Below are 25,679 nucleotides of genomic sequence, written 5' to 3'. Positions count from 1 at the left end.
AGCCATACATGACTACTGGGAATACCGCTTTGACCATGCGGACTTTTGTTGGCAGGGTAATGTCTCTACTTTTTATCATGCTGTTTAGGTTCGCCATCGCTTTCCTCCCAAGGAGCAGGCATCTTTTAATTTCATGGCTGCAGTCACAGTCTGCGGTGATCTGGGATCCCAGGAACGTGAAGTCTGTCACTACTTCCACGACTTCCCCTTCTATTTGCCAAGGAGTGATGGGGCCGGATGCCATGATCTTAGTTTTTTTGATGTTGAGCTTCAAGCCCACTTTTGCGCTCTCCTCTTTTACCCTGAGCAAGAGGCTCTTGAGGTCCTCTTCACTTTCTGCCATCAGAGTGGTATCGTCTGCATATCTGAGGTTGTTGATCTTTTCCCCAGCAATCTTAATTCCCGCTTGTGATTCATCCAGGCCAGCATTTCGCATGATGTACTCTGCATATATATTAAATAAGCAAGGTGACAGTATACATCCTTGTCGTACTCCTTTTCCTATGCTGAACCAATCAGTTGTTCCGTATCCGGTTCTAACTGTCGCTTCTTGGCCCTTATACAGGTTTCTCAAGAGACATGTGAGGTGGTCTGGTACTCCCATCTCTTTAAGGACCTGCCATAGTTTGTTGTGATCCACACAGTCAAAGGCTTTAGCATAGTCAATGAAGCAGAAGTAGATGTTTTTCTGGTACTCTCTTGCTTTCTCCATAATCCAGCGAATGTTGGCAATATGATCTCTCGTTCCTCTACCTCTTCGAAACCCAGCTTGTACTTCTGGTAGTTCTCTATCCACGTACTGTTGAAGCCTAGCTTGTAGGATCTTGAGCATGACCTTGCTAGCGTGTGATATGAGTGCAATTGTGCGATAGTTTGAACATTCCTTGGCATTGCCCTTCTTTGGGATTGGAATGTATACTGACCTTTTCCAATCCTGTGGCCACTGTTGCGTTTTCCAAATTTGCTGGCAAATTGAGTGCAGCACTTTAACAGCATCATCTTCTAAGACTTTGAATAGTTCAGCTGGAATACCATCACCTCCACTAGCTTTGTTGTTAGTAATGCTTTCTAAGGCCCATTTAACTTCACATTCCAGGATGTCTGGCTCGAGGTCAGTGATTATACCGTCGTGGTTGTCAAGGACATCGAGGTCTTTCTTGTATAGTTCTTCTGTGTATTCTTGCCATCTTTTCCTAATCTCTTCTGCTTCTGTTAGGTCCCTACCGTTTTTGTCCTTTATCATGGCCAGCTTTGCATGGAACGCTCCCTTGATTTCTCCAATTTTCTTGAAGAGATCTCTAGTCCTTCCCATTCTATTGTTTTCCTCTATTACTTTGCACTGTTCATTCATGAAGGCCTCCTTATCTCTCCTTGCTGTTCTCTGGAAATCTGCATTCAGTTGGGTAAATCTTTCCTTTTCGCCTTTGCCTTTCGCTTTCCTTCTTTCCTCTGCTATTTGTAAAGCCTCATCAGAAAGCCACTTTGCTTTCTTGCATTTCTTTTTCTTTGGGATGGTGGTGATTGCTGCATCCTGTACAATGTCACGAACCTCCGTCCATAGTTCTTCAGGCACTATGTATCTCTATATGTATGGACTCTATCTATATGAATGGACTGATAACTTCCATTTCAATGTGTCTGAGGAAGTGTGCATGCACACGAAAGCTCACATCTTGAATAAAACTTTGTTGGTCTTAAAGGTGACACTAGACTCAAACTTTGTTCTATTGGAATTTAATTGTTTGGTAGCATAGGAACAGAGTTGGAATACTTGGTGTAGTGCCTGATGTTGGACTCTGGCAGATGCACATTCAAACCCCTACGCTGCTATGAAGCTTACTTTGGGTCAGTCATTCCTTCTCAACTTAACCTACATTTCATAGTTGTTGTGTGGGTAAAATGAAGGAGAGGGGACCAATGTATGCCACCCCGAATTCCTTGGAGGATGGATGGGATGAAAAAATACTGAATTTTGAAACCACTCACAAACAGCAATGACTCCCCTATCAAATGATAACTGATCCAGATGACATGCCATATCTAGAAACTAGTAAAGGTAAAGGTTTCCCTTGCACGAAAGCCAGTCGAACCTGACTCTAGGGATGCAGTTCTCATCTCCATTTCCAAGCCGAAGAGCCAGCACTGTCTGAAGACGTTTTAGTAGTCATGTGGCCAGCACGACTAGACACCGAGGCACACGGAACTCTGTTACCTTCCCACCGAAGTGGTACCTATTTATCTACTTGCAATTTCTTGCTTTCAAACTGCTAGGTTGGCAGGAGCTGGGGCTGGAGACGGGAGCTCACTCTGTCATCCGGCACTCGGGTCTCGAACTGCTGAACTACCGACCTACCGACTCAGCAATGTTTAAAAGCTATGAAAATACATGTGAGAATGCCTTTGAGAATATATAGTAATATGTTTAGTAAAGAGACATTGTAGGGAGCCTCTTCTGCTATGGAAAATGTGCCTGGAAAAGTCTTTCATAAATAGATGTGAAGAAAGGCTTAACACAATCACAGCCTGAAGCTATGGACAGATGTTATGCTTTTTCTCCCATTTGAAGTGTTATATAATACCCAGAATATTGCTTGCTTTCTGAAATGCAGTATCCACTACTTTTTCAGCAGTAAGTCCACCTCCTAAGGGTGTCACAGTATGTTGGTAATATCCCTGTATACTTGCACTTTTGTACAGAAAATCCAGTTCATACTTTCTAGATTTCCCTTTATATTACACTAGCAGTAAAGCCCGTTGTGAAAGCAATACAACGAGATCTAGAAAGAGGCTCTGGGGGAGTGCTCTGGCTTTGGGCAAACAGTGTCAATTTGCTATGGTGACCTCAGCAGGGTATAATGACAGAGTCCACTGTTTTCTCTAGAGGAACTGATCTCTGCTATCTGAAGAGCAGTTGTAATTGTGAGTGATCTGTAGCCCTCACCTGGAGATTGGCAGCAATTGTTACCCAGGACAAAATGGCTGGTTTGGAGGGTGGAGTTGGCAACCCCATCTCCTTCCCAGCTAACCATCAACCTACCATTATCTGCCCCTTTGACTTCAGCTGACTTCTGCCCTCCCTTCTGCAGAGCAGTTGTAATTCTGAGTGCTCTCCAGCTCTCACCTGGAGATTGGCAACAGTGGTTCCCTATGAGGGACTGATTGGTTTGGTGGGTGGAGTCTATGGCATTGTACCTGTCTGAGGTCCCACCCCTCCTCAAACCTCACCCTCTTCAGGCTCCATCCCTCAAACCTCCAGGAATTTCCCATCTGGAGTTGGCAACCCTATCAGGACTGGCCCCAATGTGTTTTCTCCCAAAGGCCAAAGTAGGTGACAGGACCAAGCTTAGTTGCCTACCAACAGGCACTGAGGGGAATGTAGGGTTGCCAGCTCTAAGGAGGGAAATACCTGGAGATTTGGGGGTGGATTCTGTAGAGGGCAGCATTGGGCGGGGGGGGGGCGGAAGGACTCAGCAGGTATAATGTCATAGGGTCTACCCTCCTAAAGCAGTCATTTTCTCTAGGGGAACTGATCTCTGTCATCTGGAGATCAATTGTAGCAGTGGGAGATCTCCAGGTCCCACCTGGAGATTGGCAACCCTAGGGGGAAGTCAGCTGCACAGCAGGGGGTTGAAGAGACTGGTTTGATGGCTGCTGGGCCAAGATTGGCAACAGTAGTTCCCCAGGAGCCCCATCGTAAATGCACCAAACAATTCCTCAAGATTTTCCAAAACACTACTCTGTTGATAAATTGCAACACTTTGAATTAGCACCAAAGCTTTAAGAGGTCTCCAGCTGTCACCTGGAGACTGGCAACAGCTTGTCTGGAGTGTGGGCAGTATGGCATTGTATCTGTCTGAGGTCCCCCTCTTCCTCCTCCTCCTCAGACCCCACCCTCAGCAGGCTTCAACCCTATGTCCTTTCCAGGCAACCATCAGCCAACCTTTATCTGCCTGTCTGTCTTAAGTTTTACATCACCCCCCCCCAGCCTCTGCCTAGGGAAAGGGCAGTCTTTCCCTGCAGTGGGAACCAAAGCAGCTGACATCATTCTCCTCTCCCCCGTATGATCCGCACAACTACCCTATGAGGTATGTTAAGGTTGAAAGTGTGTGAATGGTCCATAGTCCCCCAGGCAGCTTTTAAAACATGAACCTGGGACCTGCACACCATCTGTGGCAGTAATGGGGAGACTGCTGGCACCTTTTCCTATCATTTTTTGCCTTGTGGTATTCTGCTTGTGGTGTGATCTGTCTTCTTTGTGGTGTGGCGCGATTGTGTTAATGGGTTTGTTTCTTTTAAAGGGGAAGTGATGTGTTGTGAGTGAAGACATATGTTACCTCAGAATACAGTAGTTCCCATATGCAACTGAAAATTACAACTGCCTTGTGGGGGGGGGGAGTTTGAGGTGTGGAATGGTGTGAAGTCCAATCAGCTTCCATATGCAAAAGACCTTGAAACGCTGAGCGGGACTGCACAAAGCAGCCAGTCAACCCAGCCAGTGTCTTCTGAGTGGCAGTTCTTCCGGCCAAACACTAAAGGCGGGCATTTTAGTACGTTGGTCCCCACTACTGCTTTATTATAAGGGAGAGATACTTCTGCTACGCATTCAATGGCATCACCAGGCCATGATGACACAAAGAGGGACATTTTAAGTTCTGTCCACAATGACAATGAGTGTAATAAAGCAAGGCAGGACATATCCAGCATACCTTCAGTAACTGGCTATATGGTATACGTAGAAAAAGCTACTATCATGTAAAAAGTTTTCACTTCCCCTTACAAAAGGTGAGGACCCCATGTCTCCTTTCTTCCTTTACTTCCTCTCATTCCACACAGGCCTGTCAACACTGTGACTGCTTTTGAATTTTATCTATCACCTCCAACATTGTTTTTTCTGGTTAGTTTTAATAAACATGATGCAAAATAATTTGTTTTTTTCATTGCTGTTTCTTAAACAGTGCAATTACAAATTAAGCTATGAAACCTGACTACAACCAAATAAAGGGGGTTTGTTTCTTTTACAGAAAATCAGCTCCTCAGCATTCTTGCTCTGCAAAATAAGCTTTGCAAGAGGCAAAATGTTAGCTCAAATTACACAGAGCTGAACAAAAGGGAAATAGGACAAGTGAGAAAATTATAGAAAAGGGCAACTGAGAGTATATAAGGGATTATCATCCGCTTTATAATGTAATATTCCAACTGTTGGGATTTGTTTAGTTTATGGACACAGTGCCTTATAGCAAAAGACAGGGTCTACATTTTTAATGCAGGCTGACTACATCTTTTTCTTAACATCTGAAGTATGACTGGACGTCTGAAAATACCAGATATAAACACGCATGGATACCTTGACCAACAGCATCTCCCAGGACATATGTTTGCAGGAAGATGAATGACCTTTAAACGTTACAGAAAAGATGCCCTGAAGTGAAAATATGAAGGCTCATCATTTTGATTTATTTCCTTATTCATCAAGCATTAACTCAGTGTGGTATAGTGGTTAAAGTGTCAGGACTAGGATCTTGAAGATCCAGGTTTAAATCTCCTCTCTGTCATGGGAGCTTGCTGGGTGATTGTGGGCTGGTCATACTCTATCAGCCTAATGCACCACAAAGGGTTTTTAATCAGGATATAATGGAGTTGTAAGCCACTTTGTGTCTCCATTGGGAAGAAAAGTAGGATAGAAGTAAATATTTTTTTTTAAATTCCCTGGCTCTCATAACTAAATGGTTCTCAAAGCGTTTACAATCCAGAGTAAGATACAATAAAACAAAACATTTTAAAAATTCAGCAAAGCGACACTATAAAACATTTTTGCCAAATATACATAATATGATAATAGTAAGTCAAAGGAACAATCAAAGGCACTAAAAAAAGAGCAAAAAAACTTAAAAAAATACAAGAATGAACAACAGTAAATTATTTACAACCTAAGGGAAAAAATAAAAGTCTTCACCTGTGCTAATAAGAGTAAGTGCCAACTGAATGGATGGTGGGGAGAAACCATAGATGGGACATCATCAGAGAGAAACCCATGTCACCAGGCCAGCCGCTGAAGGTAGGTCATACATAGAAGAGCCTCTGGAGATGCTCTCAATAACTGGACTGGCTTGTACCAGAGCAGACGGTCCTTGATGTGTGATGTGGATGTTAGGGTTGTCGTGATTGCTGTTTATAAAATTTTCATGGTATGAAGAGAGTGAATAATAAATTATTTACTCTTCCTAACCATACAAGAGTAATTTAATGAAACTGATAAAAGGTTTACAATGCATAATTCATGTATGGAATTTATTACAACAGGCTATTGCAATGGCCACTAGTCTATCATTTCAAGGATTAGAGAAATTCATGGAAGTCAGAGCTCTCAGTGCCTAATATTTTAATTTTATTTATTTTATAAAATTTATACCCCGCCTTTCTACCCTCATAACAGCCACCATGGCAGAAACATACGTAATAAAATAACATCTTAAAAAGTATTAAAATGAACAAAAACACATAATCAAAACAATTAAAACTAGAGCTAAAATATATACAATACCATTAAAAAACCCCAATGATTAAAACATTGGGGAGGAAGGAGGGATCCCTAAGGGAATGCCAAACGAAATAAAAAAGTCTTTACCTGCTGGTGGAAGATGACAACAGAAGGGAACAAATGAATCTTCCTGGGGAGGGGGATCCAAAGTTCTGGTGGCATGACTGCGAAAGCCCTCTCCTGGGTTTCCATCTACCTAATCTCAGTAGGCAGGGGCACCCAAGGAAGGCCCAGAGAAGATGACTACAGAGGTCAGGTAGTTTCCTAAGGGAGTAGGTGGTCCTTCTGGTATGTTCATCCTAAACCATATAAGATTTTAAAGGTCAACACCAGAACCTTGAATTGTTCCCAGAAACACACTGGGAGCTAGTGTATCTAGGCCTAGAGTGATATGGTCCTTACAAACCATTCCAGTCAAAATCCTGGCTGCAGCATTCTGCACCAATTAAAGCTTCCTATCATTTCTCAAGGGCAGCCCCATGTAGAGTGCATTGCAGTAATCTAATCTTGGTGTAACCAGGGCATGTGCCACATAGCCAGATCTTTTCTGCCCAGGAAATGTGGGGCTAGCTATCCAGACAAATCTGGTAAAAGGCACTCCTAGCCACAGGTGCCACCTGCTTCTCCTGCTGTAGGCCTGCATCCAACAGTACTCCTGGACTACAGACCCACTACTTCAAGGGGAATGCAATCCCAACCAGAATAGGTAACTCCCTAAATCCCAGATCAGATCTTCCACTCATCAGTAGCACTTCTGTCAAGTCAAGACAAAGCTTCAGTTTATTAGCTCACATATACTCCAAAAGTGCCTCCAGAGACCAGTTCACAGTTTCTACAGACGCCCTGGGATCAGCTGGAAGTGAGAGATACGGTGAGTGTCACCCTCATATTTGTGACAACCCAGCCCAACTTTGGATGACCTTACCCAGCAGTTTCATGTAGATGTTAAAGAATACAGGGGACAAAATGGAACCTTGTGAGATACCATCGGCCAGATGCCAAGGGGCTGAGTAGCAGTCTCCAAAACAACTTCTGAAACCTACCCTTCATGTAGGACCAGAACTACCACAAAATGGTGACCAAAGGGTTTCAGTTCTGTAACTAAGCCTAAAACAAGATTGGAAAGGATCCATTCCATTCATTTCATTCAGGACAGCTTAGTATTGTCCACCCACCACCTGTTCAATCACTGCTCAAAAATGGAACATTTGAGACAGGTCAATAGTTATTGAGATCTCTTGGGTCTAGGGTAGACGTCTTTAGAAGTGGATGCACCAAAGCCTGTTTCAAGGCTAGGGCAACCACCCTCTCTCTCAAGGATACATTAACTACCTCTTGGACCCAATCAGTCAGCAGCTTCAAGTAGACAGGAAGAACAAGGGTCATATAAGTAGGTTTTGTTGTTGTTGTTCAGTCGCACAGTTGAGTCCGACTCTTGGCGACCTGTACACTTCCACAAACTGAATAAACTGAGAAGTACCCCAAACAACTGGACAAGTTGTCATCCTGGCACCATATGACCCGGTCATTGCTAATGTAGAGTCCATGTTGGATGCAAGAGACTTTAACCTCAAAGTGCTGAGCAAAACCATCACAGCAGGCCACCAGGCAATCTTCCTCCTCCTACAGGATGGATTGCAACAGGCCTCTGACAACTTGGAACAGCTCTGCTGGCCTACACTGTTCAGACGCAATAGTGGTGGGAAAGTGTCTTTGCTGCCATCACCACCATGGAGCACACTTTAAAATGAGTTTTCACCCATGTCTTATTGGATTTGTCCCAAGTCTTGTTCCACTGGCTCTACAGCCATCTCCCTTTTTTATCACCCACAATCCCTCAGTAAACCAATGGGATACCCGGGTTCTGACACTTGAGAGAGAGGACACCTGGGGGCAATTGTGTCAATCACCCCTCATTTCCTCATTCCAGATGTCAGCCAGGGCATCAACAGAAGCACCAGCCATATCAACAGGAAAATCCCTTAGAGTTGGCAGAAAGCTATTCATAGCCATCTGACTCCTGGAAAAATAATTTTCATAGATCCCTTAGGCTTCCTTGGGAGGTGATGGACTGTCTTATTTTGGAGGTTTTTAAACAGAGGCTAGATGGCTAGATGGCTAGATGGCTGACAACAACACTGATTCTGTGAATGTAGGCAGATCACAAGAGGGATGGCAAGAAAGGATGAGTCAGTGCTTGGCTCTTGTGGCCCTTTCTTACATGCCCAGGGTAATGCCAATCACCACTCTGGGGTCAAGAAGATTTTTTTCCCTTCAGATCAAGATCAGATTGCTCCAGGAATCCTGGAGGTTTTTGCCTTTATCTGGGCATAGATCAGGGATCACTGGTGGAGTGGGGGAGAAGGTAGTTGTGAATTTGCTGCATTGTGCAGGGGGTTGGTCTAGATGACCCTTGAAGTATCTTCCTGCTCTATGTTTCTGTGTCTTGGTATCCCTGTAAGTCTAAACCTGAGCAAACAGTAATCTGTCCATGATAAAGGATCCATCATCAGTTCTTCCCCCTTCAGATCGCATTCCTCCCACTCAGAACAAAACACCAGATCAAGAGTATGTCTTGCACAGTGTGTAGGACTAGTTATTACCTGAGAAAGGCCCATGGTTGTCATGGAGACCACAATATCCTGAGCTACTCCTGACAGCCTTGGCATGAATGTTGAAGTCCCACAGGACAACCAGCCTAGGCATTCTCAACACCACCCCCAAGTCCACCTCTATCAACTCAGACAGAGTGACTTGTTAGGCAGTGGGGTACAGGGTACACCAACAGAATCCCAGTCCTCTCACTCAATCCCAGCACTTGGTACACAACCTCAAAATTGGAAATGTCCTAGATGGGGCACTATGGTGGGTGGATAGAGTCCTTATAGTCTAAAACGACACCACCTCATCGCCTGCCAGACCAATGCTGATATATCAAAGAGTACTCTGGTGGATGCAGTTGGAAGAGGTTAACCCGTTCCCCAGCCACAACTCAGTCAAGTTAGTCAGGTCAGCCCTCTCATCCATGATTAAACTCTGGATGGTGGTTGTTTTTCCTGTGACTGATCTGGCATTTAGCAGCAGGATTTTATAGCTCAACAGGTTGTTGATATGGTTACCACCATCACTTTGGCTGGAAGAAAAACCAGAAAGGGCAACAGCATGCAATTGTCTGTTGTCCCTTCAGTTTATCTGGTCTGTTCTACTCCCACCACCATATCTCCCCCTATACCACACACTATAACACAACATCTCTCACCACATTATGTCCTCCTCCCCGGCATTTATTTCCCACCAGGACGCAAAGAAACCAATGAACCAACAGACAGCAAAGTGAAGACACACCCACAGCTAATACTTACTGTAAAAAAAACCCATCCAGACCCACCTCTCACGTGGATCTGAATAGAAAAACATACACCGAACACAGCCCAGCTCTCACCAGGTGAAAAACAATCAAAGTGGCATACCCTCACCTTCCTTCCTCCTAGAACCACAACCCATAGATCCCAGTCTTCTCTCTGGATGTCTCTCCCTGCCTCAGTACAGCAAATGAGAAGCACTGAAACATTACTTGCCCACCACATCTTCCTATTGCATCCAGGGTACTGGATCTCCAGACAGGTGAGCCACAAGTTGTGAGACCAACAGGCTAAGAGCCACAGACCATGTTCAGGCTAAAATCCATGCTCAGAGACAACATATACTTTTCTCTACAAGGTGCTGTGGGTAAGCAGAGATGGAGATCGCCTTATCTTGTTCATGAACTTTAAAAATTTGCTAAACTACTGCCAGAAAATACAATGCTGAAATAACAAAATCACTCATCTGATTCAGCACAGCATTTCCTACATTATTATCATTATAATCCAGTTACAGATATATCTGCGTGGGAAGCAGGCATCCATATCTTTAGCTGATTGCAGCAACATGGATGCAAACAGGTCCACCAGACACCTTTTCTTGGGCTGCACATGGTTTGTTCCAGCCCAGTTCTCAACATCATCTGCTTGAAGAGTGGAGGAGGGACAAGGTATATTCTGTCCTACTCACAGGGGTGCTTATCCTTTTCTCAATGACTTTTCCCCAACAGAAATCATCCTCCCTCAAGGTGCTATTTGCTGCTGCAGAGGCAAACAGATACAATACAGGTGCCTGTCCCCATCACCATAAGGGCAAATAGCAGCTATGGAGAGAAAACAGCATGGAGAAAAGGCATCCCTCTGCACCTTGGCATTGGCTGAAATCCCCTTTCCCAGCAAGGCTTTTTGATATTGAAAAAATACATCAGAATATCTGATTGCAGAACTTCCACAGAGGCCAGGTGTATTTTTGACACACATTTAGAAAACGGCAATGTTTTAAAAAAAACACCTTAGTTTATATTAATATACTATATAAGAGCAGGGATTTCATATTAAGTGGCTAGCGATGAGAGCCAGGCCCATAGCCACGGGGGGGGGGGGATTTGGGGCAATGCCTCTACAGATGTGCACTGCGCCCTCAGACAAAAAAATTTAAAAATTCATTAAAAAAATTAAAATGTAAGATGGGGGGGGGGTCCAAAATGACCCCATGCACAGTCAGGGAAGCTTCAGTCTCTTTTTTTTCTGGGCTGAAAAATAAATAGGTTTTTAAAAAATGCAAATAAAATAAAATTGTAAAATGCAAAAGAGAGATGGTCAGGGATCCCCCCCTCCCCCAGCTTACACAGAAAAGCAGCCCGGAATCGAGTCTCTCCAATTGAAAGGACTAGAGGAGGACCAGAGGTTGCAGTGGAGCCAGAGCTGCTTCTTCTGCTGCTGCAAAAGGAGCAGCAGGCACAGCCGGGACGCCCCCCCGCCAGATTTCCCCATGTCCAACCAACCAAAATATTCTGGCTACACCCTTGATGACAGCACTCTGGGTCTTGTAGGTTGGGGAAAATTAACATTATTAAAATGCCCTTTTGAATTTTCAGACATTAGCAGATATTTGGCTAAACATACTTTGCCATTACAGACAAAATTGCACATCCAGCAGAGGATTGCTCCAGTCAGTCTTCTGTGGGATCCACTATCAGATTTCAGACCGAAATTTAGAGCAAAGGTTTGATTTCTACACATACACAGCATTTGAATGAGGGAGATAATTAGGACTGGTCTTTTAGCTAACTATTCAGAGTAAACTGATACGCTCATACAACATTTGAGGAACACTAAGAGGCATCCAACATAACCTTTTCTCCAATAATTAAATTAGAGAAATGTTTCAGTCTTTGAGAAACTGATTAAAAGTATTAAAAGATAATCTCTCCCCCTCCTTTTTTATAATTTTGAGATAACCAGAAACCTCATGGATTCCTAGTAATGCTATTCTTCTCTAGAAGAAAATGTAGTAAATTCCTTCAGACTGACCTACGCAACAAAGTATTTCAGTCTTCTAATACAACATTGTGCCTAACAGCAAGACCACAAGAGAAGAAACATTTAGCAGTCCAAGAAAAGCAGGATAATCATATATAACAGATAAAAAGGCCAGCAATCATTCAAACAATTGAAAGTGAAAACTGGAATCGAAAAAAAAAGATTTCATTTTTTGTAGCAGTATTCATATGCAAAAGGTAGCATAAATAATCAACTTTATTGTAGTAGCGAGGTCTTCCTTTCAGATAAGGTATACTGAACGGCCCAACGCTTTGTTGAGCTTTCCAGCCATGTGAATCACAGCTCTTCTGCTAAAATAGATCCATAAGCATAATCATTCAAAAGGATTTCATACATCAAGAAATGCATTGGGCAGCATCTTTAAAGTGATGCTAATAACTCACTAGTTTAGCTACCAACAATAATCAAAAAACGAAAGGAAAGGGATACAGAAAAGCTCTAAGGTCATATATGGAACAATCAACTGCAAAGAATCCCAAGCTGAAGGATAGCACACATTAAAAAGTTAGCTTTTCTGCAGCGTTCAAGTTGACCTGTACGCAAACCCTGTTTCACTTAGCTCAGTGATGGCGAACCTTTTAGAGACCGAGTGCCCAAACTGCGACCCAAAACCAACTTATTTACTGCAAAGTGCCAACACGGCAATTTAACCTGAATACTGAGGTTTTACTTTAGGAAAAACAACTCATACATTAACTTAAGATGATCCAAACAAAGTAAGGAAAGCAATCCCAAATGCTTTCATTTACTTAAAATTATTTGGCAGAGAATTCGACACTTTAATGATGGTCTGGGCCTGGCTGGGGCGATGGCACGCGTGCCCAGAGAGGGCTCTGAGTGCCACCTCTGGCACCCGTGCCATAGGTTCACCACCACTGACTTAGCTTAACCTTCTTTTCAAGAAACATTACATTTTAAAACAAAACTGAATAGCAAAGTAAAACTTTCAAAAGGACTTTCTAGAACAACAAGCAAGTCTGTTTCTTTAGCAAGCACCATGGGCATATGTCTCTCCCAGATGGACAACGATACCAATTCAGGTCCATCTGTTAATCCACTTTTACATCTTCGTTCTTCAAAGACAGGTCAGAACATTCACTAGACATCTTCAACACAATGCTGTAGCCAGAGGTCATTTCGGGGGGAATCGCGGGGGATCGCAGTTCCCCCGGGTGAGGTATGGGGGGCGGGGCACATGACGAAGCCCCGCCCCCTGCTTCCGGCCGCCCCGCTTCCGGCCCTCATTCAGCCAGGAGGAGGCAGGAGAAGAGGGAGGGTAAGTTGCTTCCTCCCTGCCTCTCCCCACCCCTGCCTGCCTGGGGCCAGGGAGGGCCTTCGCGGGGCTTCCTTGCACTCCCGCCGGCCTTGCAGGTCCACCGCCGGGCCCCTCATGGGGCTCGGCAGTGGAGCTGCAAGGCCGCCGCCGGCGGCCGGGACTGTTGGGGGCGGGGGGTGTGGCCTTATGACACACTTCCGGTGATGTCAGGGGGTGTGGCCTTATGACACACTTCCAGTGATGTCAGGGGGTGTGGCATATGCTAATGAGTTATGCTAATGAATTCCCCTAGCTCTTTTTCTACGAAACGACCCCTGGCTATAGCTAAGGAAAATCTATCACTTCTTTTGGAGAACATACAAGGTAATTTTCCACATGAGGGTAATTTCCTGTGGTTTTCCCATTGCTGCTGTGCCTACTGATTGAATGCAGTGGCAATGTGGCATCTATATGGTGACTTTCCCTGCATTTTTCCTGTTCCAGCTAGGGTTACCAACTCTTGGTTGGGGGATTCCTGGAGATTTGGGGGTGGAGCCTAGGGAGGTAGGGTTTGGGGAGGGGAGGGGAGGGACCTCAGCTGGGTATAATGCCACAGAATCCACACTCCAAAGCAATTGTTTTATCCAGGAAACCTGATCTCTGTAGTCTGGATATCAGTTGTAATTCTAGATCTCCAGGCCCCACCTGGAGGTTGGCAGCATGACTAAAAAACCATTGGTTTCCTTCTGTGTCTTCTGTGTCCTACACATCTCATTTTCAATTGTAGATTTAATTTATTTATTCTGATTAAAGAAAACAGAGTATTCACTTCATGACAACTTCATGACATGTCACTTCATAACAACTAAAAGTAATTAAATTCAACTCATTTGTGTGCTTTGTCAAGATGCCAGCTACTTGTAGTTCTATAAAATGCATAGTACCCCCAACCGCATGTTGACAAACCTTTCCTTCTTTTCATAAATTAAATTAAGCATGTTGACAACAGCCTATATAAGTAAAACAAAAGGGGGGTCTCACCGCCTAAAATCAAACCTTCAAGGACTATGAACAATGCATTCCCAGATGCTGGATTTCAAAAATTATCAGCAAATCACAAATTTTACAGGCAGAACATTAAATTTTAAATACAGTTAGACAATTGACAGGTGATTTTTTTTCCTTCAGAACATTTATATTTACTGAGAAAAGCTGGATCTCTGAAAGAACCTGGAAGCTACAATAAACTACTTCTCTTGCAGGTACCAGCCTGTTCTAATTTGTATACACCACACTGCACCTGAACTTTGATCCTCTATTATCCCCCCCCAGTACAGAAACTGTAGGCAAAGGATGGTGGAAAGCCTCCAGCAGTTGTCCAAAGGGGTTTCCTCCACCTACATGGATGAAAGCCCTAGAAGCAGGGCCCCCTTTAATTGTTGCCAGGTCCCTAAAACTCTAACCAGCTATGAATCCATCTTATTCCTAGTGCGTAGGAGGAGTCTACAAGTTAACACATGGTACAGAGTAGACAGTTTGTTCTAAGGAATATTGTTTCAGTTTTCCCATCTTTTGACCTTTAGGCATATGGAATTTTTGGCAAGATCAAACTTTTCATTTTAAAAAAGCCCAGTGTTTTTCAGGGGAGCATCATCTCACCTTTGCAGCGATGATGTTTTTAGAAAGCCAAATGGGATCCCCCCACCCCTAAGTCAGGCCCTTCTGAAGTAAGCCAGGAACCACAGCTCCCTGTTGAAAAGCTAGGCAGTAATCTTCCATTGTCACCTCGCCACCACTCTCTCTCTAGTCATCTTAGCTCTCGTTTCATCTGCCATATTTCCAAGGTATACCATGGAGCTAGTTTAGTATAAGGGTGGGCCACCAGGGAGTGACCTCGTCAATGGCTTCGGAAAGACAAGAGTAGCAATCTTCCACCAGCACATCCAATGGGCCACCAGAGGGAATCGGATCCCACAGAGCTTCCTGGAACCTATTAAGGTCCATTTGACTCCGCGGGCGAGCATAAATTCACTCATCACCTAAACAGGGAGGGTTAGGGATATCTAGCTGAGCCTTCAGGGCAGGATGGTCTGACCATGGAACTGCATCAGCAGTAATCCGGTCTACCAATCTGGTCTTGAGCTATCAGTGCTCTCCTGGCAGATTTGGACTCTCACTGCACTCTCCCTGAGTCAGACATAAACTGAACTATCTCCTACAGTGCTCCTCTCCAACATTTCCTTCCGCTTCTGAAAGGTGATTAGATGCTAAAGCAGCATTATCAAAGGCTCCGCTGAATGGCTGTTTTCCCTTTCAGGAGCAGGATAGCCTCCTGTCCGTCACATCCCTTAAACATATTCTTTGGGCATGTCCAAACATTTGTGGGGGGGGGGGTTTCTGGAAAGAAGTTATTACTCAGATCAATTTTGTATTAGAATATTCACTGATATTTGAGGATGCTTACATACTTTTAAACTATCTGCCTGTCTCTTGGAGGCTAGCTGCTGGTCAATGAAAATGGTCCCTCCATGACCTTACTACAGCTAAAAGAGTCATATTACAACACTGGAGAGATAAATGCCCAGCTCTGGAAAATCAGTGGATTGAAGACCTTAGAACTCTATCAGTATTTGAACACATGGCATGTAGAGAACAGTTGTACATGGATTTATTTTTACAGAAAATTATGTGTAGATCTGCTACCACTGTTGTTATAGTTTATCTCTATTTTATGTATAGCTTTTTTTCTTTTTCTTTTTATGCTACTCATTTGCTGGATTTTGATTTTTTTTCCCCTTGTCCTTTTTTCTGTTTTTTTAAAGAAAAAAGCTTTTTGAAAAGGAAAGTGTGACAGAAAGAGGTATACCAGCTCTATCTTTAAAGTGGAGAAGGGGATGCAAACATGCTACACGGACAAACCCATGGCATTTTAAAATTGTATCACCGAGTTATGAAGTAGGCTATTAACACTTACATTTCATTTGCTTGCAGATAGACTTGTTGGGTTCAAGCCAGTGCTGAAAAGGAAGGACAAAGATCAGAAGAGTATTCATTTATCTATTATCACAAGACTTTCATACTAGTTGTGATTTTCTTTTTAGTTTGTTTTGCCGGTTTCAAAGGGATACCCATAATTCTGTAAGGATAGGTGAAAGGGAATAGTACCTGAATGTGAAAGACTTTGTTAATAAAATCACAGAATACACATATATTTGTGTATGTTCATAGTCTGGACGGAAGAAAAAAGGAATGGGTATACTTTATTATGGAGTGAAGTGAAGTTTCTGTAGTGAAAGAGAAAGTTTCTAAGTACAGTCAGATGGCTAAAACTACCTATAGAAAAGATCTTACAGCAGACCCCATCACTAAATACAACAGGATGTATGTCTAGAAACTTTATTTACTAATAATGTTGATAGCAGAGGGAGCCAGTTAGAGAAAAGATGCACTGACACAAGTTACAAGAGGAAAGGACAGACAACCCACAGGTAATTAATCTTTCCACAGTACAAATGACAGAGGTGGAACTTGCAATATTAAGGAAAGGCCTGTCTTTTATCCCTACACCTCCATGCAACTCATTTCAGCTTATGGTGGAAATTCATAGCATGTTTAGAAAAATTAGGTGGGCTGATTTAAAAAAAATAGTATAGAGGACAGAGATATAGATCCTAAAAATAAAAGCTTAAAACCCAAGTCTACGTTCAACCCGGCCACTAAAAATCCTAGATTATTAGCATTTCAAGAATTGGTGCTAGAACAAATACAGGAATTAGAACAGAAAGTTATACAAGTTTGGCATAATTTGAATAAAGTAGAACATCAAGCATTAAAACAGTTAGAGCAGAGAAGCGATACTATAATTAAACCAGCTGACAAGGGTGGGGCAGTAGTACTGTGGGGCAGAGAGGAATTAGGGCTGCCAAATCGGGCCGGGGGGCGGGGAATCCCCCGCTTCCGCTGCCCGAGTTCCGGCGCAGGGGAATTCCGGCCCGGGGGGAACCCCGCCCCCCAAGCTGCGTCACTGGAGGTGACGCAGCCACATTGTCAACGTTGGGGGCGTGGCTGAGCTCGTCGGAGGGGAAAACCATATGGTTTTCCCCTCCGACGAGCTCAGCCACGCCCCCAACGTCAGCACGTCGCCCGTCACTCTACGGTGAGTTAGTGTGAGCTAGCTCACAGTTTTTTAGCCTTCGGCTCACACGTTTTTGTCTTAGCTCAGAAAGGGTGACTCCAGAGCAAACTAATTTATGTAGCCAAATCACTCGCTCACAACTTTAATGCCAGTAGCTCACAAAGAAGAATTTTTGCTCACAAGACTCCACAGCTTATGGGGAACTTTAAGACATGTAAATAATCCACAAATGTAAATAAAAAGAGCTGTTTTAAAACTAGTAAAGAATCTGTTATATCTGAAGCAGAAATATTGGACTAAATCACCAAAAAATTTACAACTGTTGGCCTGGAGGGTAAAAAAAAAAAGGAACAAAGTTGTGTGGGGTCATTAATTAATGGCAGAGGGGAGAAGGAATACACGGCAAAAAACACAGCACATTCGTTTGCAGAATTTTATGCTGAACTTTATAAGACTAGGGTTCCAAAACAAGAGGAGATAGAGCTTTTTCTGGATAAGTCGGTTTCATTACCAGTCCTTGATCAACAACGGCTGCGGTCACACGGCACAGTAGCCACGGTAGAGAGACGGAAGACAAGCGGATTATCCAGGCGCGATCTCACCGGCACATCTGGGAAGCGTAGCGCTCCCGTGGCACAACAGAGGCTTCCCAGCAAAGACGCGCAGCAAAAAACTAGTACCTCGGAGGTACTAGTATCCGGAAACCACGGGGCAAGGGCGAGCGTCTGATCGTGTTTCCGGAGGTAGGTCCGGCGCCCGCCCATGTCCTCTAGCTCAAAGGTGGTTTTTTTCAAGTCTCCACGGTTGCGCACAAGCACACAACGAAGCATGCGCAAACGTTCGTTTAATAAAAAAAAACACACAACTTGAGTCATGCAGAGAAGAGGAGAGCAGCCAGAAGAAAGCAAGAGCGAACGGCGGGAGGCTAGCGACAAATAGATAGGGGAAAGGGGGCAAGGCAGAAGATATAGCAGCGGCTGAGACGAAGCCCAGAAGTGGGGGGGTGCGGCGGCAGAGTAGGAAGTCTACTTGGGGAGGGGGGGCACAGCTCAGGAGGGCGGCACCGTGGCCCCGAGGACAGGCGAGCGGAGAAGGAGGCGTGGTCAGGGCGGAGGGGGCTGAGCCATGCTGCTGTGCCCTCTTCGTGCGCCCCACCAGACGGCTCCCGGGACTGCTGGTAGTGACTGTTGCCCGTTCAGATCTACTGCCCACCCCCTGCCTGCCTCCCTGGAGTCGGCAGCTGGCCCCTCCTCTCCCCAGCGTCGCTTGGCCAGCTGTCTCTGGCAGCCCCCTCCTCGCCTTCCCTCGGCTCTCGGCCCCCGTTTCTTTGCCCCGTGGCCCCGCTTCTTTGCTGTGTGATCCGCACCTCTCCCTATCCACGGGACCGTCACAGAACCTCCACGGGACCTCCACGGGAAGTCTGCTCACGCACTCGCGCATTATTTTTCCTCGGGGCAAACAGCCACGCTTCCCCCCCGCATTTTCCTGGCCGTGTGACCGGAGCCAACATGTAGAGATGATGGATGAGCGAATTTCTCCGCTGGAACTCAAAGGAGTAATGAAACGTCTCAAAAACAACAAAGCCACGGGCCCAGATGGTCTGCCTTCTGAATTTTATAAGGCTTTCCAAGATTTCCTGTTTGATCATCTCCTGGACTTGTGTAATGATGTCCTGTTAAAGGGAGTCATGCCCAATTCGTGGTCAGAGTCTACTATTTCGGTGATACTCAAGGAGAACAAAGATCCATCCGCCCCTGAGTCCTATAGGCCTATTGCTCTTCTCAACCACGACAATAAAATACTTACTACTATTATGGCAAATAGACTGAAGTCCATCATTTCGAAATACATTAGCCCAGACCAGACAGGCTTCATCCCCGGCCGACAGATTACAGATAACATCCGGAGGACCTTAGACATTATAATTCATCAAAGAACCACAAAGAAAGAGGCACTGATTCTTGCCCTAGACTTTGAAAAAGCCTTCGATGTCTCTCTTCAAAAAAATGGGTTTTGGAGGTAACTTTCTAAGAGTCATAACGGCCATATACTCAAAAAATATAGCCAAAATAAGAGTGAATGGCTGTAGATCTTCCTCATTCTCTCTTACAAGGGGAACAAGACAGGGGTGTCCGCTCTCACCTTTGATTTTCGCACTCGCGATAGAACCTCTGGCAGGACAACTTCGAGACAATGAGAGCTTTTCAGGGATAACGATTGACAGACATGAACATAAAACGAGTCTGTATGCAGGCAATCTCACGTTATATGTATCCAACCCACTCAAATCCATTCCTTACATACTTAGCATACTACAAAAATTTAGCAAAATTTCGGGGTTGCGAATTAACTACACTGGTTGAGCCAGAGTCGGAAGAGGCCCTTCATGACCTTTGCTCCCTTAACTGGGTGCAGGAGGTCTGGAGGCATTTAGGGGTAATGATTCCAACTAATCTAAAAGACCTGAGCAAGTTCAATTATGCTGCTTTATACCTAAGAGTCAAGTCGGATTTCAATAACTGGAGTTCCCTCAAGTTAACTCTACCAGATAGATTGCACCTTGTCAAAGGTTTTGTAGTCCCAAAATTTATTTTCCTCTTTCGGGCTTTACCAATCTTTATTACCAAGAAGGAGCAGCAAACCTGGCAAAAATCCCTGATGAACTTATTGTGGGAGGGGGAAAAGTCAAGAATAAGCGGTATGATAGTACATAGGACGACAAAATTAGGAGGTCTGGATTTCCCCCTACTACATCTATATCACAGAGCAGGTGGTCCAGTGCCAATACGAGGATGGTCAACAACTTTGGAGGCAAATTGAGTCAACATACACGGCCCCTTATAGTATTCAAGAAGTCGTCCGGATGAAACCCTCTGCCAGACCAAAGAAAATCAAAGAAAACTTCCTACTAGCAACGAGCATAGCAACTTGGGATAAAGCTAAGGACCGCCTTCCTATAGGGATTTCCCAGATGGCCACATTTACGGGGCAGGAATGGTTTCAAGCAGTACTACCCCCACACACCTTCGAGGACTGGAGAACAGCGGGACTTAATAGACCGTATGACTTGGTAGATAAAGGAGTAATTCGGGACAAACAATACTTCAACCAGAAAATAGGGAAAAGAGTACCATGGTATCAATATCTGCAGTTGAGAACCCTCATCGACCATCTCACTGAATTGGGTACCTTCAGAACTAACAACTTTGGAAAAAATCATTAAACTTTATCCCAGTTGCCCGAAAGGCATAATATCCAGAATATATAACGTGAGCATTTCGGAGGGAGATCATCCGAGACTTAAGTGCCAACTTCGTTGGGAGGAAGATTTATCGGTCTGTTGGGATGAATCAGATTGGGAAAAGGTCTGGTCCTTGCCGGCGAATCACTCAAACATCTATAATATCAGGCTGCAATTCTTTAAATTGTTTTCAAGGTGGTACATAACACCTTACAAACTACAGAAAATGAACAAGAACAACGATCCACGCTGCTGGAAAGGTTGTGGGAAGATCGGTACCTACTTACACTGCTGGTGGGATTGTCCAAAACTAAGTGATTTCTGGGACGGAGTCCGAAAAGAGATCACAGAAATAACCTCGTTAGATCTTAATTTTAAGCCTGAAGTTTTTCTACTGAACCATTGGAGTATGGAAATGGATGCCAGGAACAGGGAAATAATTTCACTGCTTCTAGCTACAGCTCGCCTGACAATAGCAGGCGTGCTATCGCCTGACAATAGCAGGCATGAGAAAATATGGGATCAGTTCGTGATGGCCAAGATAGCAGACAGGATACATAGAGCTCAAACCTCCCGGTCTTCTAACCTCAAATTTGAATCAACCTGGTTCCCAATTTTCTCATTTCTTACCGCACAGGATATGATGCCTGCAAATACCCACTACCAAAAATGGGTCCTAATGTAAAATGATAACAGCGTTGCCCAAAGAATGCAATCATCATTTGCTGGTTTTATTCTTATTTCTACGATGCCTAAAACCCGTTAAATGTAATTTAAGGTTTCGCTGTAGGAATGTCAAGCGTATGTTCATGCTATTCTTGTATGTTTGTGTACAAATTGTTATGGAAAATCAATAAAAAATTATTATTAAAAACTAGTAAAAACAGCCTGCTTACCTGTAAACTGATGTTCTTTGAGTGGTCAACTGTGCATTCATACTGATGGGCTTTGCATTTAGCAAAGCTGCCGTTTGGATACTTGTAGAGCTAGCTTTTGGGCATGAATTGAATATTTCTCTCCTCATAAGCTCAACATCAACTACTGACATCTGAATGGGAAGTTCCAAGCTCGGTTCTTGCAAAAAATGTAATTCTATACCACATAAAAAGCACCAGGGACAGGGGGCAGGTCACGTAAGTGAACAGATGACCACTCAAAGAACATCAGTTATAGGTAAGCAACCTGTTGTTTTTTTCTCTGTTATCACACCAATAGGTGAGGACTAACAATCTGTTTTACCATGATGTTGATTCAGGTTCAGTCAGGAAAAGACAATACTGAGCATTGTCCAGATGCAGAACACATCTAGCATCTAAGGCTTCACAAAGGTAGAATACTGGGCTACTTGCAGAACTCAAGAAGAGGGATCCATGCTGAAGGGTACCAAATATTGACAGCAGTTGTGATCCAGTGACTAAATTGATCAGAAGACACTTTGGGCCCAAGTAGCACAGGAGGAGGCACAGTTGTTTTTAGAAAGGGTTTTTCTGTCCAAGTAGAAGGACAATGCCTTATGGGCATTCAGAGAGTACAGAGCTCTTTCTGCATCAAACGTCAGGTTAGAGAAGTGGGAAGGACGAGGTCCTGATCCAAAGAGCACTTCTGGCAGGCAAAGTGGTATCTGGGCACAATACTGCTGTGACCCTGTGTTGTAAATAAGGAAGGTCTAATCACACAGGTTCACTCTACCACTTTGCTACACAGATTGCAACCAGGAAGGTGACCTTAAAAATGAAGAGTTCAGATCACAGGTAGCCAGAGATTTGAAGGGCTTCCACATTAGCTGGGTGAGGACCATCTTTAAGTCCCTTGATGATGTAGGTGGTGATGACAGCAGCAGGTAACAGCTTAAAGAGAAGGACACTGCAACTCCCCTTCAGGCATGCACAATTGCAACTGTGCCTCTGAGGGGATTTTGCTTGAATAATTCCTAAAGAAGTCTGCTTTCCAGTGTAAATCTGACTATACAAAACCTGCCACATGGCTTGCCAATAAAACACAATCCAGTACACTTGTCAGGGGCAAGTCCCAGATAAATGTGTGCAGAGGGCAATTTTGGCATGTTCTGCGTGTTATCTCCATCTGCTGCTTCCAGCTTCTGGCAAGACAAGCTTACATCCATTTTACTTTCCTATTAATACATCTCCTCTGAAAACTAACTTTCAAGCTATTTGATATATAGCTGGAAATCAGTGCATCTATTTTGTGTGGATAGTTCATACAAAAATATTTTTAATTGGTTTCTATGAAGTTCCCTCTGGTGCCCATCCAAATGCTATGAAACAGAACCAGTTTTTCTTCAGCTCTTTGGTATGACACAAATAAACTACAAAATAAAATGTGTGGACAGGCAAACTGACAATTAAATTCCAGCCCATAAACTCACTTCAAAAGAAATGAGTCTCTCACAGGAGACAGAGAATGCTATATGAAAGGTACCAGAGGACCAGAATCTTCATACATAGATAAGCAGACATTTCTCAGACAGCCTTGCAAATGACAGTAAGTATTTATTCATTTAGGAACAAAAATATGCAACCTCTCCAGGGAACCTACCTGGGGCAGCTTTCAAAATAAAGCATAATAAAATCATAAAAGCTGTTAATTAAAATCCACCATAGAAACCCAGCCAGGCCATTAAAACACAGATCACTGAGAATTAAAACAACAGTTTTCAGACTAAAACATACTATAGGGATGGTGTTAAAAGATTGTCCCCTTAACTAAAAGCCTGTATAAATAGGAACAGTTTGGTCTGGCATTTAAAAAATATTAATGTGGATGACAGGCAAGCCTCAAGGGGGACGGCATTCCATAGACGAGATTCCACCACTGAAAAAGTCCTGTCTCTGGTTGCTACCTGCCTCACCTTTGGAGAGGGCACAGAGAGCAGAGGGCTTGTAAGGCAGACTGTAACTGGTGGATTAGGCAATATGGGAAGAGGTTGTTTTTCAGGACCTCAAAGATAAGAATCATAACTTTGCATTGTACCTGAAAACAAATGAGCAGCCAGCATATGTTATATTTAAATTAATTAAGCACCATAATTCATGCTGGAAGAAAATTGAGATTAAACCTGTTAATAGTAATTGTTTTAGATTTATGGAGATATCAAACTGAAGAAATTTATAGGATCTCTTTTCATTAAAGCAATGTGACCTCTCTATCTTTCTTTACTAGAATGTACCTGCAATACTAAATCCCATGGCCTGCTGCATTCTGAACTATGATGGTCTTCACTTTCTAAGAACTAATCCCTGATCAGCATTTTAATGTTCCAGAGTAGCCATTTACCAGGCCAGGTACCCTCTTGATTATTCACAACACTGAGCAGGCCTTTTTGGTATACATGACTCCGCAGCAGAAAATCTCAGGCTTGAAAAGGACATTCCACATAGCTTTAAAATACCATTTTAAAAACACATGTCATTTAACTATAGTAAGAGCACCCATTTCTCCTTATAAATATTTACCTATGTGTATCAATCGAATATCTAAATAAATTTACTTTGATATTATCTCTGTCATTTGTGTATATGGAAATCAAGAGGATAGATGGTAGTAAGGAAATAGTGGTTCCAAGAACTTCTTTGAAAGTCTCACATGAGGAGAAAATCAGTATCCTAAATTAAACCAGCTTCCACTAGTCCACTAAACAGCATAGGAAAATGACGTGAATTTGTATTGAGAAGCAAACATATAAGAAAAATCTATTAGGCAGACAATTTATAACAAGATAAACATTTCCAATCAAATTCAACACAGTATTGGTAAGTGGGCTCAAGACTAAGCTTTCTGAGGATGCAAAGATTGCAGCAGTCCCAAATCCCTCAAAAAATCCTTTTTTTGGTAAACAAAATTTTTATTATTTTTCAGTTGTAGGTATTCAACATTTGACCAATAATTCTTTAAAAAGAAAAATACATAAAAAGAGTTGTTCCCCCTACGATCCTTACTCCTTCCCCCCTCCTGTGGCTTCCCGCAATGCTTCACCCCTTTCCCCACACTTTTATACATTTCCATAGTTACCGATATCATATTTCTTATCCCTTTAAAAGATAACATCTTTTTACTTAATATAGTTCTAAACACAGTAAACTTTTTTTCACATCCCAGTTCTTTTCAAGATAGTTTTTAAAGTCCTTCCATTCTTCAAAAAAAACTTCGTCTTCTTTGTTGTTCAATTTCTTCGTAATTTTATCCATTTCTGCCATGAACAGAACTTTTTGTATCCAGTCCTCAATCTCTGGTACTTTCTCTAGTTTCCAGTATTGTGCATATAGCATTCTTGCTGTCGTTATTAAGTACCAGAATAAGGTTTTTTTTTCCACATTGACTTCTTCCATTTTTAGTCCCAAAAGCAGAATTTCCGGCGCTTTTTTAAAAGAGCATTGTAATATTTTCTGCATTTCGCTGTGGATTTTTGTCCAAAAATCCACAGCTTTTTCACAAGTCCACCACATATGATAAAATGAGCCTTCATGTTTTTTACATTTCCAACATCTATAAGACATATTTTGGTTCATATTTGCTATTTTTTTCGGAGTCATATACCATCTATACATCATTTTGTAACAGTTTTCTCTAACATTGGTACAGATCGATATCTTAATAGAATTTTTCCACAAATATTCCCAAGAATTGATTGTTATTTCCTTATTCATATTAAGAGCCCACTTTAGCATTTGTTCTTTAACCGTCTCATCTTCCGTATACCATTTTAGTAACATTTTGTACATATTTGAGATCTTTTTTTCCCTCCCCTTTCCCAAATGCTCTCTATTTCATTTTTCTCCTCAGTAAATCCATAATTCTTTTTGTCTGTCTTAAACAAATCATAAATCTGCATATATCTTAACCATTCATACTTAAAGTCAAGTTCATTCTGCTTTTTCATTACCCATTCTGTTCCCTCCTTTTTAATTAAGTCTCTATATGGCAACCAATCTTTACCTTGCTGTCTTGAGTAAGGTGTTAAAACTTCTTCTGGTACAATCCAGAGTGGCCTAGCGTCATGAAAAAAGTTTTTATATCTCATCCATGTGACATACACTGCTTTTCTTACCAAATGGTGCTTAAAAAAG

The 25,679-nt window shown here is 43.0% G+C and overlaps 1 protein-coding gene across 1 annotated transcript in view; it reads right to left on the bottom strand.

The window, feature by feature from the left end:
• The window catches only part of FRMD3 (FERM domain containing 3), a 194,316-nt gene that overhangs the window by 72,116 nt on the left and 96,521 nt on the right, over window positions 1–25,679 (bottom strand). The window contains exon 3 of the mRNA XM_015419287.1: window positions 16,194–16,236. Coding sequence (XP_015274773.1) covers window positions 16,194–16,236 — 43 coding nt within the window. The remainder of the gene's footprint in view (window positions 1–16,193; window positions 16,237–25,679) is intronic.

The sequence above is a fragment of the Gekko japonicus genome, unplaced genomic scaffold (genome assembly GCF_001447785.1).
Source record: "Gekko japonicus isolate JY-2015 unplaced genomic scaffold, Gekko_japonicus_V1.1 scaffold133, whole genome shotgun sequence".
Taxonomy (NCBI): domain Eukaryota; kingdom Metazoa; phylum Chordata; class Lepidosauria; order Squamata; family Gekkonidae; genus Gekko; species Gekko japonicus.
The sequence above is the reverse complement of the archived record's forward strand: the minus strand, read 5'-3'. Positions and strand labels throughout refer to the sequence as shown.